A 20642-nucleotide genomic window follows, 5' to 3' on the forward strand; every position below is an offset into this window, starting at 1 on the left:
CAGGGTCGCAGGCAAGCTGGAGCCTATCCCAGCTGACTACGGGCAAAAGGCGGGGTACACCCTGGACAAGTCACCAGGTCATCACAGGGCCGACACATAGACACAGACAACCATTCACACTCGCATTCACACCTACGGTCAATTTAGAGTCACCAGTTAACCTAACCTGCATGTCTTTGGACTGTGGGGGAAACCGGAGCACCCGGAGGAAACCCACGCGGACACGGGGAGAACATGCAAACTCCGCACAGAAAGGCCCTCGCCGGCCACGGGGCTTGAACCCGGACCTTCTTGCTGTAAGGCGACAGCGCTAACCACTACACCACCGTGCCGCCCACCAATAAACATACCATACTTAAATAATTCCTTGTCTATGTATTTGTCCAAGCGTCTTCAATTTCTTAACCATCCGGATCATTCCAGATATTATTTGTAGGTTATTTGTTTACACTCGTACTTCAGCACTGGTCGCTCTTGGATTGTCTCAGCTCTATGCACTTATCGTTAGTCGCTTTGAATAAAAACATCAGCTAAATGACTAACGCAGTGTAATGTTGAATAAATGTACAATATCTAAACAACAAATACACAGAAATACCGTTGTTGATTAATCCATTTCTTTGGGGCATACGCTAAACACCGTGGGTGTTATTCAAGTAAAAACGGTTTTAAATTTCTTTGTGTTCGACTAGACGAAATTTAAGGGCCACTTTATTTTGGCCTGGGCCACCAAGAATTCAGGGACACTGGTCTGAGTGGCGACCAAACACTGAAATTAAATTTTTAGCTCTGAAAATCTGGCCAAAACATTACAAATGTGAGATGGAGGGAAGGGATGGAGCTTACAAGGTGTCAGTGATGCTGTATCTGATTTAGCTTGGAAGCAGGAGCTACAAATTACAGTGTCTTGCAAAAGTATTTATCCCCCTTGGTGTTGGTCCTGTTTTGTCGCATTACAAGCTGGGATGAAAATGGATTTTTGGCGGGTTAGCACCATTTGATTTACACAACATGCCTACCACTTTAAAAGGTGCACATTTGTTGTTTTTATTGTGACACGAACAAAAAAAAAAAAAAAATCTGGAGTGTGCATCGGTATTCACCCCCTAAATACAGTAAGAGCTGGTCCAACCAATTCACTTCATAAATCACATAATTAGTTGATTAAAAGATCCATCTGTGTGCAATCAAAGTGTCACATGATCTGTCACATGATGTCTGTATACGTAAATCAGCCTGTTCTGGAAGGACCCTGACTCTGCAACATGAAAACCAAGGAGCCTCCAAACAGATCAGAGACAAAGCTGGAGAAGTATAGATCAGGGTTGGGTTATTTAACAGTTATTCCATGACACGGAGTTGCACACGAGCGGATAGCCGACGAGGCACGTAGCTAACCAGCTAGCCCTGGGGTAAGAGGAGATTGCTCTTTTGCCACGTTTTTGACAGATTGGTACCACAGGGCTCAATATTAAATGGTAGTCTGACTGTCCAGGACAACCAAATGTTTGGTCCGGACAAGTCAAATCCACATCTGCCTGTCTGACTGGACAAGTTGAATATTTGTTTAAAAATCAGCATTTTATAGCAATTATTCAAGAGTTACATCAATAAAGTTCCAACAAAACGAGTTCAATCCCCTCAGCGATCCGGCCGTACTGTTGTTTACGAAATTCCAGGGAAGCAGAGTACAGCAGGTGTGTGTGTAAAAATAACCACGTCGTAATACCTAATTATAGATTATTAGACTCGGAATTCATCGAAATACCTCAATAAAATAAATATCTGGGGCGAATCTTCATTTCATTCGGACATTCATTGTATTTTTCTTTTGCATGGTTCACATTAACCATCGCAAATGTTGTAAAACATTTCAGGGGAATTTTACGACAGCGCCGAACTCACTCACGGTTTGTTTTCATTCACAATGGGATTCTGTCCCCCTTATCATGACCCTTATTTCTTTCAGTTTCATTTCATTAAATTAATTTATACTTCAAGTTTTACTGGATTAATCAAGAGTTAACTTTACTCCAGACGCTTTGAATTTGGGTGAGTCGAACTCTTAAAACTGCAGATCAGGTAATGGGTTTAACACACGCACCATAATGGGGCACTGCATAGTTTGTTTATTGTTACAGTTGGAGTTTTATTGAAAAGTCAAATCATTAAAAGCATAATGATTATCATAACTATACCTGCTTTTTGACAATCTTTCTTAAAAATCGCTTTCCTTTCATTGAACCAGTAAATACATAGTCATTAAAAGGTTACGGTCAGGACAAGTGAAAAATCTTGTTACTTGTTAACCCACGTTTCCAGTCGGACAGTTAACGTCAAGCTGCGTACCAGCATACGAAAATACTGAACTCCTACACAAAATGAGCGACGGTTTGAAACTCTGCTTTAAAATGTCTCGTCTCTAATCAGGATTTTTAGGTGACCAACTTTTCAGCTTGTCAGTTTCAGCCACTGGGAATTTTAAACAGGACACAGAATGAAGCTGACAGTGATCATGTTTGACTGGCACGAAGATTTCTCTCACACACACACACACACACACAGAGCAGATGAATCATTATCTACAAGAATATGCGAGTGAGACCAAAGGAGTCTGTGTCAGGAAGATAAATGTAAATGTGTGTGAGCGAGGGACAGGTATGGAAATCCAGAGTGACGGCGGGAATGAGGAGCGGATGATGTGACCTGCAGGATTTGATTATCTCCATTACAGTCGGCTCTTTCTCTCGTCAGCGTGGAGCGATGTGTGGACACACTGTCTATTCATCAGCGTACACACTGCGTGATAAATGAGCCTGTGCACGATGTCTGAGAAAAACCCTTCACTTCCTGAATACTGACTGCTCCGCTCACGCTGTAGTAATAAATAAATAAATAAATAAATCCATCCCACACAAATATATTATATAATAAAAATTGAAATGCATCATAATTGTTGAGCTGTAACCAACAGCGATTCTGAAAAGTCATAGATGTGAATAATGAGAACCTGGTTAATCATTAGCAAGGAACAAAAACACTCTGCGTCATGCAGTTATCGGAAAATAATCAAACATGTTTTGGTGTGATTAAGCAGAGCTACTTTTACCACACCCAACCTGATTATATTTCTATAAGGGCTGTTTTACAAATCAGGGTACGCAAGCTAAAAAAATCACATTTAACACTTATCTTCAATATCAAAAGGCTTGACTAAATAAACTTGGTTGTTTATTGTAGCCCTGTGATAGCTCTATTTACCATGCAAAAAAAAAATTTGGTGATAACGTTATTTTTGGTGAGTGTATGGCAATACAGTGGGGCAAAAAAGTATTTAGTCAGTCACCCATTGTGCAAGTTCTCCCGCTTAAAAAGATGAGAGAGGCCTGTAATTTTCATCATACGTATACCTCAACTATGAGAGACAGAATGAGAAAAAAAAATCCAGAAAATCACATTGTCTGATTTTTAAAGAATTTATTTGCAAATTATGGTGGAAAATAAGTATTTGGTCAATAACAAAAGTTCATCTCAATACTTTGTTATATACCCTTTGTTGGCAATGACAGAGGTCAAACGTTTTCTGTAAGTCTTCACAAGGTTTTCACACACTGTTGCTGGTACTTTGGCCCATTCCTCCATGCAGATCTCCTCTAGAGCAGTGATGTTTTGGGGCTGTCACTGGGCAACGCGGACTTTCAACTCCCTCCAAAGATTTTCTACGGGGTGGAGATCTGGAGACTGGCTAGGCCACGCCAGGACCTTGAAATGCTTCTTACGAAGCCACTCCTTCGTTGCCCGGGCGGTGTGTTTGGGATCACTGTCATGCTGAAAGACCCAGCCACGTTTCATCTTCAGTGCCCTTGCTGATGGAAGGAGGTTTTCACTCAAAATCTCACGATACATGACCCCATTCATTCATTCTTTCCTTTACACGGATCAGTCGTCCTGGTCCCTTTGCAGAAAAACAGCCCCAAAGCATGATGTTTCCACCCCCATGCTTCACAGTAGGTATGGTGTTCTTTGGATGCAACTCAGCATTCTTTCTCCTCCAAACACGACAAGTTGAGTTTTTACCAAAAAGTTCTATTTTGGTTTCATCTGACCATATGACATTCTCCCAATCCTCTTCTGGATCATCCAAATGCTCTCTAGCAAACTTCAGACGGGCCTGGACATGTACTGGCTTAAGCAGGGGGACATGTCTGGCACTGCAGGATTTGAGTCCCTGGCGGCGTAGTGTGTTACTGATGGTAGCCTTTGTTACTTTGGTCCCAGCTCTCTGCAGGTCATTCACTAGGTCCCCCCGTGTGGTTCTGGGATTTTTGCTCACTGTTCTTGTGATCATTTTGACCCCACGGGGTAAGATCTTGTGTGGAGCCCCAGATCGAGGGAGATTATCAGTGGTCTTGTATGTCTTCCATTTTCTAATAATTGCTCCCACAGTTGATTTCTTCACACCAAGCTGCTTACCTATTGCAGAGTCAGTCTTCCCAGCCTGGTGCAGGTCTACAATTTTGTTTCTGGTGTCCTTTGACAGCTCTTTGGTCTTGGCCATAGTGGAGTTTGGAGTGTGACTGTTTGAGGTTGTGGACAGGTGTCTTTTATACTGATAACGAGTTCAAACAGGTGCCATTAATACAGGTAACGAGTGGAGGACAGAGGAGCCTCTTAAAGAAGAAGTTACAGGTCTGTGAGAGCCAGAAATCTTGCTTGTTTGTAGGTGACCAAATACTTATTTTACCGAGGAATTTACCAATTAATTCATTAAAAATCCTACAATGTGATTTCCTGGATTCTTTCCCCCCATTCTGTCTCTCATAGTTGAGGTATACCTATGATGAAAATTACAGGCCTCTCTCATCTTTTTAAGTGGGAGAACTTGCACAATTGGTGGCTGACTAAATACTTTTTTGCCCCACTGTATGTGTCATATTTAGCAAAATTACTCGTGTCATTTAGAAAAAGTGCTTTTTTGACCACAGGTAGCTCCAAAAGGGATGCACTTAAATCATTCTTTATACCATAAAACAAATATTTGGTTCCATATCATTGGAAACATAGCTAAGTTTTAATGTTGAATGCCAGTAAGTTTTCAGACTATTTTGATCAAATTAGTATGTAATTGTGTCAAAAAAAAAAAAATGTCCTCTCCGAGACAGCTAATTTTTCAATATAAAATAACATCTAAAATTATTATTTTCATCCTAAAATGTGGTCAAGATATTGGGACATAAATATTAGAGACAACTAACACAAAGCTTACAGCCTTATATTTAAAAGCACTATGGAAGTAGTGGATTCCGAATTGTCAAAAATAAATAAATAAATAAATAAATAATGTCCTCTCCGAGAATCACTTCATTTGTTTCTCCCAGCCCTGCTTAAAGCTACACTTAATCTTCTTTATCTTATAGCAGATTACACAAAACTACCATACACACACGTCAAAAAATTACCTGAAATCTGTTCTTTAACTTGTCCTTCACTTAAAAACTGGTACAAGAACCAGTTTGAATCAATTTGAATTTTGGACCCGTGACACAAACTTTGTACCCTGATTGTAAAACAACCCATAACAGCATGTCCTGACATGTTTTATTCTTTTTATACCACAGAAAATTACCAACAAATGCAATGTTTTATTTATTAAAGAATTATCCGTCCCATTTTATTTTTTAAATTTATTTTTATCCTGTTTAGGAGTTACATTTAAGGTTGTGGAACTCCCGTGAAATACATATTTAGTCTTTAACTCACAGCCAAACGCACACTAATTAATTATATATGAGCTTTGCTCCATTCTGAATTTTTCATTATTTATTTCTAGCGATGGAGTTGATATCAGTCTGTGTGTATATGTATAAATGTATGTATAAAATATAAAAATGGACTCTTTGTTAAATAACAGCATTATTTAGTGAATGTACTAATTTCAGATTGACAAATGCAAAAAAAAAAAAGAAATAAATTAAAAAAAGGGGGGGGGGGGGGGGGGGGGGCCCACACCAATCATTATTCAGATTTAAAAAAAAAAAAAGGCAGATGGAGGGTGACAGTTGCTGCTATTGTCCTCATGAGGAAGTCGTTTAAAAACCGTTTAAACTCACACCAGCCCTACCCCCTCTTTCACAGGCTTATGGAAATTATGTCTGTATGATATCTGTATGATAGCGCCAGCTGAAATGGATATGAAGTGGAAATGGAGTAGGGAGTGTGAACTCACGGCCTGCCGTCCTCCACCTGAACTCCGATGGACTGGAACTTCGTGGTGGGAGTGTATTCCTCTCGGAACACAGGCTGAACGCAATCCACCTATCCAACACACAGATGCCATATGGTCAAAATCACTTACACACACAGTCCATAATATGGCATGGCTTACAGACAATAATTCAGTCCAGCATATATATATATATATATATATATATATATATATATATATATATATATATATATAAAAAAAAGTGACAGCACCAGGCATTTTTTGAGTTTATTTTCCGAGTGTCCTCAGAGGGTTGCCATACTTTAGCTTGGTATAGTTTTAATCATGAAACACACGCATGAACATTACGTTATACGTCATGTACATCAAGAAACCTGTGAATGAAGTAGGTGTGCATAGCAGTCATGTTCATATCTACAGAGGACTAACATCCATGAAATGTAATCAGTCCAGATTTAGATGTCATCACAGCACAGAGACAGCACTGGTTAAAGTAGTAAATGTCCTACTACTAGGCTCTGATCAGGGCTGTCTCCCCTTGCTTGTATTGCTTGACCTTTGACACCACTGATCATACCATTTTCCTGGATAGACTAGAAAATACTGTGGAAATCAAGGCTCAGGTCTTATTTAACTGATTGCTATCAGTTTGTTGATGTAAATGGTGACTTTTCTATGCATACCAAGTTTGATGTTACACAAGGTTCCATTCTGGGCCTACTGCTTTTTTCCATATATACAGTAGGACACGAGTGTTTTACTGGGAAATATACCACTCGTATTTTTTCCGTACGTACCACACCCGGGACATGGAGATTCAAAACTGTGACAAATTTTTATTTGTCAGTTGTGAGGAAATTGATGAATCGTTTTGATAAATTTGGGTACTTTTTGTTTGGGAATGTGTCTATATAATAAAAGAAAAATCACACGTTAGCTTGAAGATATGAAGTTTCTCTTCTTGTGTTGAAAAACTTGCATTTTACATACGGAATACATCATAGACCTGAGTGACATATTTCCCGATATTTCACTCTGATGACGTCACTCCCAGTGTTTTCCTGCTGACTAGACATGCGTTATCAAAGTGGTGAACAGGTTTAAAATTAAATTTTTTTTTATTAACTTGTGTGTGTGTATATATATATATATATATATATATATATATATATATATATATATATATATATATTTTTTTTTTTTTTTTTGTGGAAGTGTCCATATAATATAAAGAACATTACACGGTGGCGCGAAGATATGAAGTTTATCTTCTCGTGTTAAAAATATTTTCACTCGTTCGCTTCGCTCACTTGTGACTATGTTCACCACTTGAAGATAAACGAGGGTTATGTATATAACCGCGGTTCTATGAGTTTCGGATGACCGCCAGAGGCGGTGCTTTCAGCACATGGATATCCATCACACGAACGTGCAGGTCGAGTAATAGTAACAACAAAGTCACGTGTGACCTGGGTGACGTCACCTCGTGACCCCGGCATAAAAGACCGGTAAACCCAGGAAGTGACCTCTTGGCAAATCTTCTCGTGTACACTCCGAGTGACTGCCAAGCTCTGGCGGTCATCCGAAACTCATAGAACCGCGGTTATATACATAACCCTCGTTCTATTTCGTTTCTACTGACCGCCAGAGGCGGTGCTTTCAGCACATGGATGACTAATACCAACCAGGTCATGAGGAGTGCCTACCCGTACCCAGTGCTGCTGCGACGGGCCTGGAATGACAGCCGTCGCCACAGGATTATGTGGGACGACATTAAGACGGTAAAACCTGGTGAAGGTGCAGCTGGAAGCCCAGGAGGCTGCGCTGCATATGTCTGAAAGGGGCACGCCCTTCAGTGATGCCCATGAGGCTACCACGCCCCGTGCAGAGTGCGCCCTGGCAGCCGGAGGAATCGGGAAGCCACTGTGCCTGTAGGCATGTAATATGGCCTCGACTATCCACTTGGATAGCCTCTGCTTAGAGAGCGCCAGACCCCTCGACGGTCCTGTGTGGCACAGAAACAGGGCGTCACTCCTACGGAAGCCCTCTGTACGCGACACGTACACCCTGAGGGCGCGAACTGGGCACAAAAGTTCCGACCTCTCACCATGGCCCGCCTCGAACGCCGCAAGGCTAAGGGGCTGGTTGACGAAGGTAGCAGAGAGGGTCTTTGGGAGGAAAGAGGGGTTAGGCCACAGGGTGACCCCACTGTCGCCGGAGTGCCACTGCAGGCACTCCCCACTGACTGACAGCGCGTGTAGTTCCCCGACGCGCCTCGTCGATGTAATAGCCAGAAGAAAAGCAGTCTTCAGGGAGAGCCATGAAATGTCTGCCGTGAGCAGGGGCTCAGAACGGTGCGTCGCAGAGAGCCTGCAGCACCAATGAAGGTCCCATGTGGGTACCCGGCTCCGTCGGGGGGGGTCTCAACCGGAGAGCACCCTTCAAGAAACGTGCCACCAAGGCGTGGGACCCCACGGTCCTTCCCCCAACTCTGGCATGCTGAGCAGAGATGGCAGCTGCATAGACCTTGATGGTGGCAGGGGTAAGACCCTTATCAAAAGCAGAGACTGGCGGAACAGTCAAATGGTCGGCAGGGGGCAGCATGTAGGCTCCTCCCCCCGAGTTAAGCACCAGTTGGAGAAAAGCCTCCATCTGTTGGCATAGAGGGCATTGGTGGGGGGTGCCCGAGAGCTTGCAATGGTATTGACCACTGCCGGCTCACAAGGACCTCGCAGGGGGTCCGGCCCTTCAGCGGCCATACCCAGAGCTGCAGACGGGCTGGATCCGGGTGCCAGATCTGCCCTCCCAGCTGTGATAGCAGGTCAGTCCTCACTGGCAGGCACCAGGGGTCGCCGTTCAGAAGTTGCAGCAACTTGGGAACCACACTCTGCCCGGCCACCGGGGGGGCGACAAGCAGCAGCCCGTGGTGGTCCATCGCAACCCTGTGTAGGGTTGGCATGATCAGCAGCAGAGGGGGGGAGGCATACAGCAGTTGCCTCGGCCAAGCATGCGCCAGCGCATCCTGGCCCAGGGGACTGGGCCGTGGAGGCTGAACCACAGAGGGCAGTGTGTCGACTCCCGGCAGGCAAAGAGGTCCACCTCTGCCCTGCCAAAATGTTCCCAGATGGCGAGAACCACCGCTGGGTTGAGTCTCCATTCCCCGGGATCGGGGTCCTGGCGGGACAGCAGATCTGCTGCCCTGTTGGCAGTGCCTGGCAAGTACATGGCACGCAGGCTCAAGAGATGTCGATGGGCCCACCGCAGAAGTTGGCCAGCCACTTCCAAGCACTGGAGGGACTTTGTGCCTCCCTGGTGGTTGATGTAGTACACTACCGTAGCGTTGTCCGTCCGCACCAGAACGTGTCTGCCGGTCAGACCTAGGAGGAAGTGCTGTAGGCCGAGGAACACAGCCCGTAGCTCCAGCACGTTGATGTGCTGCACCCGTGCAGCACCGGGTGGAGGTGGAGACCGTTGAACCACCTCTGAAGCGGCATAAGTCCAGAAGTCCCAGCGGGACCAGAGAGGAGGCTGCCGTAAGCATGCCCAGCAGGCGCTGAAAGGTCTTCAGGGCGAGTGACCTACCCCGTCCGAAGCGGCCAAGCAGTAGGCGGATGTTGTGGATCCTTGTCTGGGAGGGAGTTACCATCAACGACCTCGAATCCAGGTGCACGCCCAAGAAAGTCGTCCCCGGCTGGGCACCAGCGAGCTCTTCTTGTAATTCACCCTGAGCCCCAGCTCTACGACATGCGAGAGCATAGTCGCGATGTTGGTGCGGGCCTGAGCTGCTGACCGTGAACAGACAAGCCAGTCGTCCAGGTAGGGCAGGACACGCAAACCCCTTGCCTGAAGTAGTGCCGATGCCGCTGCCGCACACCCGGTGAACACACGGGGTGCCAGCGATATCCCAAAGGGCAGAACATTGAACTCGAAAGCCTGGCCCTCGAAGGCAAACCGCAGGAACTGCCTGTGGTGTGGCACAATGGGAACATGGAAGTAGGCGTCTTTCAGGCCAAGGTGACAACCAGTCGCCCGCCTGGATGTGGTGTAAGACATCCACTGTACGCAGCATGCGGAATCTCATGGTCCTCAAGTGGGAATTGAGGGACCTCAGGTCGAGGATCGGGCGGATACCGCCGTCCTTCGGAACCAGAAAATACCTGGAGTAGAACCCACCTTGCTGTCTCTGCCTGTCGACGGGAGAGACTGCTCCTTTCTCCAGGAGGGTGGCGATTTCCTGCCGGGGGACGAGGGACTTCCCCGGATGGCTCACGGTGGTGTTTGACCCCATGAAACGTGGTGGACGGCGGCAGAACTGGATGCGGTAACCCTCGGTGAGGGTCACCAGCACCCAGGGGTCAACGCTCTCCAGCTTTGGAGCTGTTCGCTGGAAAAGCGGCCGACCGCCAGCGCGCTGATGTCAGCGCCGTCCAGAGCGCCCCCGTCGGTCACCATGGGGGCGACAAGGAGTGGACTGGGTGTAGGGGGCGGCACCGCGGGTCCGGGAGGTGGTGGGGTGGCGAAAGTCATCAACCCGTCTGGTCTCCTGGCGGGTGCGTGGCCGAGACAGAGTCGGTGTGGGCCCCCTGAAGGACTGGGCAGCATTGCCATGGTGGTGGGCCTGGCGGGGGCCAGCGAACTGCTGTTACGCCTAGATGACCTGGGCACTCCGATCCAGGGCTTGCTGAGTGGCTTCGCCAAACGGCTCCCCGGGGACAACAGGGAGAGAGTGCAGCACACGCCGGTCGGGCTCGGCCAGAGGGGACTGTGCCCGCCATATCTGCTGGCAGCCGAGGGTGAGATATGACATCAGCCGGCCCAGTTCCCGCGACGAGTAGGCAAAGGCCTGGAGCCGCGTCACACAGCTCCCGTGATGCCGCGCTCGTCCCCTCCAGCGTCTGGGGGTCTATGACACCTGGCTGGCAGAAGGGAACTTAAATAGGGCGAGAACGCTCCAAGTAAGTAGCCCAAAATAAACTATCAGGCGGAAATAAAAAATAAACGACCGGGCGAACACACCCGTGGTCGGGAATATTAACAAGGATGGCGCCGTGCGCTACAGAACTGATAAACAGCGGCGAGAAACACCGCTTTAATTTAAATGAATGAAGACCGCTTACCTGAGCGACAACAAACCGGCCTCCAGCAGCGAGGACACGCCTCGGAGGGCTAGTCAGCTAACTCCACCGAGCGAGAGCGCTCAGCTTAACGGAGTAACAACCAATACGAATATAACACACAAGACAGCCGGCCCGTGAGCAGGCCGGAGACAAGACTACACAAAACAAGCGGTTGATAATATTAACAAGGATAGGCACTGTGCGCCACAGAACTGATAAACAGCGGTGAGAAACACCGCTTTAATTTAAATGAATGAAGACCGCTTACCTGAGCGACAACAAACCGGCCTCCAGCAGCGAGGACACGCCTCGGAGGGCTAGTCAGCTAACTCCACCGAGCGAGAGCGCTCAGCTTAACGGAGTAACAACCAATACGAATATAACACACAAGACAGCCGGCCCGTGAGCAGGCCGGAGACAAGACTACACAAAACAAGCGGTTGATAATATTAACAAGGATAGGCACTGTGCGCCACAGAACTGATAAACAGCGGTGAGAAACACCGCTTTAATTTAAATGAAAGCCGCTTCTCAATGTTGGGCATCTGCAGGAGGCCATAGGTAGGGGTGTCCTGCATTGCCGCCAGGGCCCTGCAGTCACTAGGGAGGTGGGAAGGCATCTAGGGTCCGCCCAACACCTCTAACTCCTCGATGTATGAGGCCGAGGGCGGAACAGACAACGAGGAAGGCTATGTGGGACCTCTGAAGAAAGCGCTCTGATGCTGGGCCACCAGGGCGTGTCCAACCCCAGACGGGCCAATGCAGCCCTCAGCGTTGGCTGGATGCTCAGGCACATGCAGTCTGCGCAGGCCATGTCCGTCAGCCCCTGCCGCAGGTGATCAATACCCAGGCATGAGGGGCACTCGCGGTGGCCGTCCTCCGGTTCGAGGGGGACCGGCAGTTGGCGCAGCGAGGGAAGAGGTCCATGACGCCTGGCTGGCAGAAGGGAACTTAAAAAATAGGGCGAGAACACCCCAAGTAAGCAGCCCAAAATAAACAATCAGGCGGTAATGAAAAACGACCGGGCGAACACACCCGTGGTCGGGAATATTAACAAGGATAGGCGCCGTGCGCCACAGCACTGATAAGCAGCGGCGAGAAACACCGTTTTAATTTAGATGAATGAAAACCGCTTACCTGGGCGACAACAAGCCAGCCTCCAGCGGCGAGGACACCGCCCCGGAGGGCTAGTCAGCTAACTCCACCGAGCGAGAGCGCTCAGCTTAACGGAGTAACAATATGAATACAACCCACAAGACCGCCGGCCTGTGAGCAGGCCGGAGACAAGGCTACACAAAATAAGGCGGTTAATAATATTAACAAAGATAGGCGCAGTGCGCCACAGAACTGATAAACAGCGGCGAGGAACACCGCTTTAAATTAAATAAATGAAAACCGCTTACCTGAATGAAGACAAGCCAGCCTCCAGCGGCGAGGACACCGCCCCGGAGGACTAATCAGCTAACTCCACCGAGCGAGAGCACTCAGCTTAACGGAGTAACAAACAATACAACACAAGACCGCCGGCCTGTGAGCAGGCCGGAGACAAGGCTACACAAAATAAGGCGGTTAATAATATTAACAAAGATAGGCGCAGTGCGCCACAGAACTGATAAACAGCGGCGAGAACCACCGCTTAAAATTAAATGAAATGAAAACCGCTTACCTGAATGAAGACAAGCCGGCCTCCAGCGGTGAGGACACCGCCCCGGAGGACTAATCAGCTAACTCCACCGAGCGAGAGCACTCAGCTTAACGGAGTAATAAATCAATACGAATACAACACACAAGACAGCCGGCCTGTGAACAGGCCGGCGGCGAGGCTACACAAAACAAGGTGGTTAATAATATTAACAAGGATAGGCGCCGAGCGCCGCAGAACTGATAAACAGCGGCGAGAGGAACGCCGCTTTAATTTAAATAATGAAACCCGCTTACCTGAAGCGAAAACAAGCCGGCCTCCAGCGGTGAGGACACCGCCCCGGAGGGCTAATCAGCTAACTCCACCGAGCGAGAGCGCTCAGCTTACGGAGTAATAAATCAATATAACGACAAGAAGAAAAGAGTTGGTGGACTTAGCGCAGTTTCTTGGAGGGTGCATAAGCACAGCCCCAACCCTACGGGTAACGAAACTACCACAGCGCTTTGTCCAAATTTCAATCCAACTCGCAACCTGCAAACGCGAGAAGATGTAAGAGGTCACTTCCTGGGTTTACCGGTCTTTTATGCCGGGGTCACGGGGTGACGTCACCCAGGTCACACGTGACTTCGTTGTTACTATTACTCGACCTGCACGTTCGTGTGATGGATATCCATGTGCTGAAAGCACCGCCTCTGGCGGTCAGTAGAAACGAAATAGAACTTCGTATCTTGATGTAACTGTGTAATATCCTCTCTCTAGCTATAAAAACACCACCGAGTAATATTATTCGTAAGCATGGTATTAGCTTCCACGGTTATGCTGATGACACACAGATGTATGTTTCTGCAAAGCCAGATGAGAGACACCAGCTCAAAATTGAAGAATGTGTAAAGGACATTAGCTCACTGGATGCTTATTAACTTCCTTCTAACTTGACTCTGACAAGACTGAAGTACTCGTACTAGGACCACATGCAGCTAGAAGTAGGTGTTCTGTTACATAGCAACTCTGGATGGCCTTTCGGTTTCTTCATGTACAGCAGTAAAAGACCTCGGTGTGATCATTGACTCCAGTCTTTCGTTTGAAACTCATATCGATTACATTACCCGAATAGCTTTCTTTCATCTCAGAAATATTGCTAAGAAATGTCACTACATGACGCAGAAAAACTAGTTCATGCTTGTGTTACCTCTAGGTTGGATTACTGTAATGCTTTACTGTCTGGATGTTCCGATAAGTGCATAAACAAGCTCCAGTTAGTTCAAAATGCAGCAGCAAGAGTCCTTACTAGAACTAACGACATCACCACACCCATCTTATCCACACTGCATTGGCTCCTAATCAAATTTCACATTGATTGATTATTAAAAAAACAAACAAAAAAAACCCCAACGACTATCGACCAATAAAAACACTGAATGGTCTCACACCACAGTACCTGAGTGAACTTCTGGTCCTTTATGACCCACCATGCCTACTTGGATCAAAAGGTGCAGGCTATCTGTTGGTACCTCATATAGTGAAGGCTACATCAAGGGGCAGAATCTTCTCTTACAAAGCCCCACAGTTATGGAACAGCCTTCCAAGTAGTGTTCAGGACTCAGACACAGTCTCAGCGTTTAAGTCTAGGCTGAAAACAGATCTGTTTAGCCAAGCCTTTTGTTAATAGCTTTTTATTGGGTAAAGGAGTACAACCCCGATTCCAAAAAAGTTGGGACAAAGTACAAACTGTAAGTAAAAATGGAATGCAATGATGTGGAAGTTTCAAAATTCCATATTTTATTCAGAATAGAACATAGATGACATATCAAATGTTTAAACTGAGAAAATGTATCATTTAAAGAGAAAAATTAGGTGGTGATTTTAATTTCATGACAACAACACACCTCAAAAAAGTTGGGACAAGGCCATGTTTACCACTGTGAGACATCCCCTTTTCTCTTTACAACAGTCTGTAAACGTCTGGGGACTGAGGAGACAAGTTGCTCAAGTTTAGGGATAGGAATGTTAACCCATTCTTGTCTAATGTAGGATTCTAGTTGCTCAACTGTCTTGGGTCTTTTTTGTCGTATCTTCCGTTTTATGATGCGCCAAATGTTTTCTATGGGTGAAAGATCTGGACTGCAGGCTGGCCAGTTCAGTACCCGGACCCTTCTTCTACGCAGCCATGATGCTGTAATTGATGCAGTATGTGGTTTGGCATTGTCATGTTGGAAAATGCAAGGTCTTCCCTGAAAGAGACGTCGTCTGGACGGGAGCATGTGCTGCTCTAGAACCTGGATATACCTTTCAGCATTGATGGTGTCTTTCCAGATGTGCAAGCTGCCCATGCCACACGCACTAATGCAACCCCATACCATCAGAGATGCAGGCTTCTGAACTGAGCGCTGATAACAACTTGGGTCGTCCTTCTCCTCTTTAGTCCGAATGACACGGCGTCCCTGATTTCCATAAAGAACTTCACATTTTGATTCGTCTGACCACAGAACAGTTTTCCACTTTGCCACAGTCCATTTTAAATGAGCCTTGGCCCAGAGAAGACGTCTGCGCTTCTGGATCATGTTTAGATACGGCTTCTTCTTTGAACTATAGAGTTTTAGCTGGCAACGGCGGATGGCACGGTGAATTGTGTTCACAGATAATGTTCTCTGGAAATATTCCTGAGCCCATTTTGTGATTTCCAGTACAGAAGCATGCCTGTATGTGATGCAGTGCCGTCTAATGCCGCTTTTCCACTACAAACGCGGCTGAGCCGTGCCGTGCCGAGTCGAGTTGAGTCGAGCTGAGCGGGGCTGTTGGAGTTGCATTTCGACTACAACCGCGCTGAACCGTGCTGGCTGGAAGTGGGTGGACACATTGGGTGGAGTTAGCGAAAGTGGGTGGACGTCACGTGATGTCGTTAAGCAGCGCAAACAGTGACATCAGTGACAGTGGCGGAACAAGTCAGAGCCGAGCCGGGGGCGGGGCAAATGACCGGGCACTTTATTAAAGCTTATCATAACATCGTTTTAGGCTACAAAATGTCCGCAACTGCGGTGTTTACCAATTTCAACACTACCGGGTGCAACTATGTTATTTAGTACATCAAGTCCTTCAAACGAACATGTAACTCAGAAACAAAAAACATTAGGATACTGTACATGGCTCATAATAAAACATCAATAGCCTATACTGCGCACATTATTTGAAGGGCATACGAATGAGCGCTCAGAGGTTGCAACGGTGACAGGAAGAGTCAGAAATAAAAGGAGGGCGGTGCAAACCTCACTGAATGCACTGTGTTTACCAATTTCAACACTACGGGGTGCAACTATGTTATTTTGTACATTAAGTCCTTCAAACGAACATGTAACTCAGAAACAAAAAAACATTAGGTGACATACTGTACATGGCTTATAATAAAACATCAATAGCCTACTGCGCGCATTATTTGAAGGGCATACGACGAGCCTTGCGCTCCGCGAACTCGTCCACGATGCTCTGTATGTCACTGATTCAGTGAGCTTTTAAGCGGTAGTCTCACGACCCGAATAGTAAACAATAAACATGGATGACATGGAGTCGTTAGTGTTGCTGGTCTTGGTGCTGTGGCTTGTTGTCACCGACAACAGATACTGGCAAGAGCGTATAGATGAAGCGAGGCGCATAAGGCTTCAGAAATTCTCGTAATTCGTAATTATTCTCCTTCCGGGTTTGCGGTGTTTACAGATCCCAGCGCGCTCGCGGGGCGTGTGTGGGCATGTGAGGACACTCCTCCTCACCAATCAGTGCACAGGGGAGTGTCTGCTCACGCCCCCAACCTCAGTCAGCACGGTTTGGCTCGCTTCAGCCCCACTCCAAAACGGTGCGAGTTTTAGGGGCTAAGCAGGACTGAAGCGAGCTGAGTCGTGCCGGTTTTTGGTAGTCGAAACGCGAGCCGTGTCGGGCTGAAGTGAGCTGAAGCGAGCTGAAGTGAGCTGAAAAAGGGCCATAAGGGCCCGAAGATCACGGGCACCCAGTATGGTTTTCCAGCCTTGACCCTTACACACAGAGATTCTTCCAGATTCTCTGAATCTTTTGATGATATTATGCACTGTAGATGATGATATGTTTAAACTCTTTGCAATTTTACACTGTCGAACTCCTTTCTGATATTGCTCCGCTATTTGTCGGCGCAGAATTAGGGGGATTGGTGATCCTCTTCCCATCTTTACTTCTGAGAGCCGCTGCCACTCCAAGATGCTCTTTTTATACCCAGTCATGTTAATGACCTATTGCCAATTGACCTAATGAGTTGCAATTTGGTCCTCCAGCTGTTCCTTTTTTGTACCTTTAACTTTTCCAGCCTCTTATTGCCCCTGTCCCAACTGTTTTTGAGATGTGTTGCTGTCATGAAATTTCAAATGAGACAATATTTGGCATGAAATTTCAAAACGTCTCACTTTCGACATCTGATATGTTGTCTATGTTCTATTGTGAATACAATATCAGTTTTTGAGATTTGTAAATTATTGCATTCCGTTTTTATTTACAATTTGTACTTTGTCCCAACTTTTTTGGAATCGGGGTTGTAGATCTGGAGGGTCCTCAGGCAAAGTGTGTTTTGGTAAACTGGGATGTATGGATGTTGTCTCCCACACTCACTCAGGTTTGTTGACGGTGTAGTGGTTGGCTGCTTTATGTCCCAGGGCGCCCTCATATCTGTGACTCACGTCTTCTGGCTCTCCCTTTTAGTTATGCCATCAGTTAGTCTTGCCAGAATCCCCGCTTGCACTCGGTGCAAAATGTATACTGTTATTAACCGTTAGGTGACAACAGGCATACCCAACAACCTGTGTTTCTCTCTCTCTCACACACACACACACACACACACACACACAATCTTGTTACACGTCAATCCCGAGACACCAGTGATGCTGGCCTCTCATGCTCTTCGGACCTGCCAGATGCCCTACTTCTGGCTGGAGTCTCATCACATTGCTCCTGTGAAGGACGACCCCATATGGAAAGTCGAAAGACATACTTAAAAGATGGCTCTGGATACAGTTTTTATATGATGGCTGAGGACTACAACTGAAACGATAACTTGAAGACTGCAGTTGTTCATGAACGGTCTTACACTCACGTCTCCATCAATGAACAGTTGATAACTTCAACAAAACAGACTTCATGCTAAAGCTATAATGAATTTCCTGGTTACTCAGTTGTACTTTGTGACTATATAGGACACAGGAATAGAAGCGAGTTATTTATAATCATGCTATCTATCTGTTATCACCCAGATGAGGATGGGTTCTCTTTTGAGCCTGGTTCCTCCCAATGTTTCTTCCTCATGTCAGCTGAGAGAATTTTTCCTTGCCACCGTCACCACAAGCTTGCTTATCAGGGATAAAATCAGTTTAGATGTTTAAAGCCTTTATTTTTCTGTAAAGCTGCTTTGTGATGATGTCCGCTGCTACAAGCACGATACAAATAAACAAACAGTCTCGACTTGTGTCCAAATTTTTGACTGGGATTAGAGGAATTCCGTGTTCAGAGGGGTTTACTTTGGTTTATCATAAAGGCTGGAAATTCGAGTTACGACGTTTAGTCGAATGTAGCTTTAGAATACAAGAACCAGATTTTAAAAGATTCATGGCTCAGGTTCAACACACAGGGCAAGATGAGGCACCAAAAAAAAGGCAGCGATTGGTGTCTAAGTGTAAACGTGAAAACTGAGGAAAAAAGGAAAAGCTTTTTAGAATTAAAACAAAAATCAGGAAAAGGAAAAAAAACACCACAATGCAAATAAACCAGCTGTGCGAACTCACCTGACACGCTGTCCTTTTTTTTTAAGGATGCACTCCTTTACTCCAGGGAATAAAACACACGCGCGCGCACACACAATCAGTGTTACCGATACTGACTTATACCCTGTCCACACTAGGGATTTTGTACCGATACGATACTACTTTCGTACCGCAACACCTGTCCACACTAGCAACTATACCGGTACTGTAGTGGTATAACTGTATTGATACTAAACCCACAAATGTATGGGTTTCGTACCGGTACAGTATCGGTACTGTAGTGCTTCGCTGTAGTGTGGACAGATGAAGCAATTCTGTATCGATACAAATATAATGCGCAAGCGCAATGAACCATTCCTACGTCTTCCGGGTTATTCATACAATACAATACACACGTGCTTTCCAGCTGTAAATAAAACGTCAAAATAGCTCAAAACGACCGTGGAGCTACGTGGAGCAAAAAAAGGGGGGAGAAAGGGAGAGGGGGAGGGAGGGAGAGGGGAAAAGGAAGAGAAAGGGAGGGGAAGAGAAGGGAAGAGGGAGAAAGTGAGGGGGGAGAAAGGGAGATTCGTTTTCTTTGTTTCTTTCTCAACTGCCTCGCGCGTTTTATACGATTCGACTGAATAAGGCTACATCCACACGACAACGGCAACGAGATGTTATTAAAAAAAAAAGCGCGTCCACATGGGCAACGGATCAGTAAAATATCAGGTCCATATGGCAACGCAACGCTTGCTGAAAACGATGCAATACACATGCCACACCTCTAGGGGCGCTGTAAGACGGTCCCATCAGAGACACCAGAACAATAGAAGAAGTAAGGACGCATGCGCATAAACTATTATGCGCGAGACTTCATATTAGCCACAAAGTCAGAAAAATCTGTTCATAAAATTACATTATAATGACCAAATACAATGAAAAGTATTTTTCCAGTCTCACCTGTGAAAGGTAATCCCATGTGATCTCGTTTGGACAGAAAACCTGTTGGTACAGTTAAACGCAGCACATGAATGAGGCATCTTTATTCTCCGCTTTGACCCATCCAATATGGCGGCGAGGATGACGTATGAGTCTACGCGGAAGGCGGCGTCTTTAATGGTCTGGAATAAATTGAATGCTACACGTTGATGGATTAATTTGTTGTTCTACGCCCTTTTTGAGGAATGTATTGTAGGACTTAAACCAACATCTGAAGAGGTGAGATCGCTCCTTTTTTTCCCTATTTTTGCTGGCGGGATTGACTCTGCCCTAAGGGCAGAGTCTCTCTCTCTCTCTCTCTCTCACTTTGCACCATTACACAATAAATCTTCACAGTGAAAATATTTTGTAAGCGCGTTTCATGAACCAAGTTATAGGATTTGTTGACAACTCGCATCGAGTTCGTTACACTTCTACCCGGCGTGAAGCACATGTGGTTGTGACGTCATCGTAAACAAATCCGTTCAACTCATCCAGACGACTTCGCAACGGCGCCGTTGCCAGATCTTTCCACTCTGGAACCCGTTCTCAAAAGATTTCGTTTTGGGACACCCAAAACGCCGGTGCCGTGTGGACGCCAGGCCGAAATGATAAACAATTTTATCGGATTCACCTGAATCCATTGCCGTGTGGACAGGGTCTAAATGACCACCAGAAATACACCAGACTGTACATTGACAACAAAAAGCGCACACACATTGTTTCATCCGCCATATTCTCGGAAGGAAGTTACTCGGTAACCACGGAAACATTTTGCGCACGCGCATTTCAACTACCGTGAAAGAAAACCACAAACATTTCTCACTAGTGTGGACAGATGCACTAAACTGTACCGGTATACTTTGTATCGATACAGTTATACCACTATCGTACCGGTATAAGTGTGAACACAGCATTAATGTCTGGAA

The 20642-nt window shown here is 46.1% G+C and overlaps 1 protein-coding gene across 1 annotated transcript in view; it reads right to left on the bottom strand.

Annotated features, from left to right (window-relative positions):
* Window positions 1-20642, bottom strand: part of dlgap4a (discs, large (Drosophila) homolog-associated protein 4a) — a 94020-nt gene that overhangs the window by 28782 nt on the left and 44596 nt on the right. The window contains exon 8 of the mRNA XM_060937724.1: window positions 6227-6315. Within this exon, the coding sequence (XP_060793707.1) occupies window positions 6227-6315 (89 nt within the window). The remainder of the gene's footprint in view (window positions 1-6226; window positions 6316-20642) is intronic.

The sequence above is a fragment of the Neoarius graeffei genome, chromosome 13 (genome assembly GCF_027579695.1).
Source record: "Neoarius graeffei isolate fNeoGra1 chromosome 13, fNeoGra1.pri, whole genome shotgun sequence".
NCBI classification, from domain to species: Eukaryota; Metazoa; Chordata; class Actinopteri; order Siluriformes; family Ariidae; genus Neoarius; species Neoarius graeffei.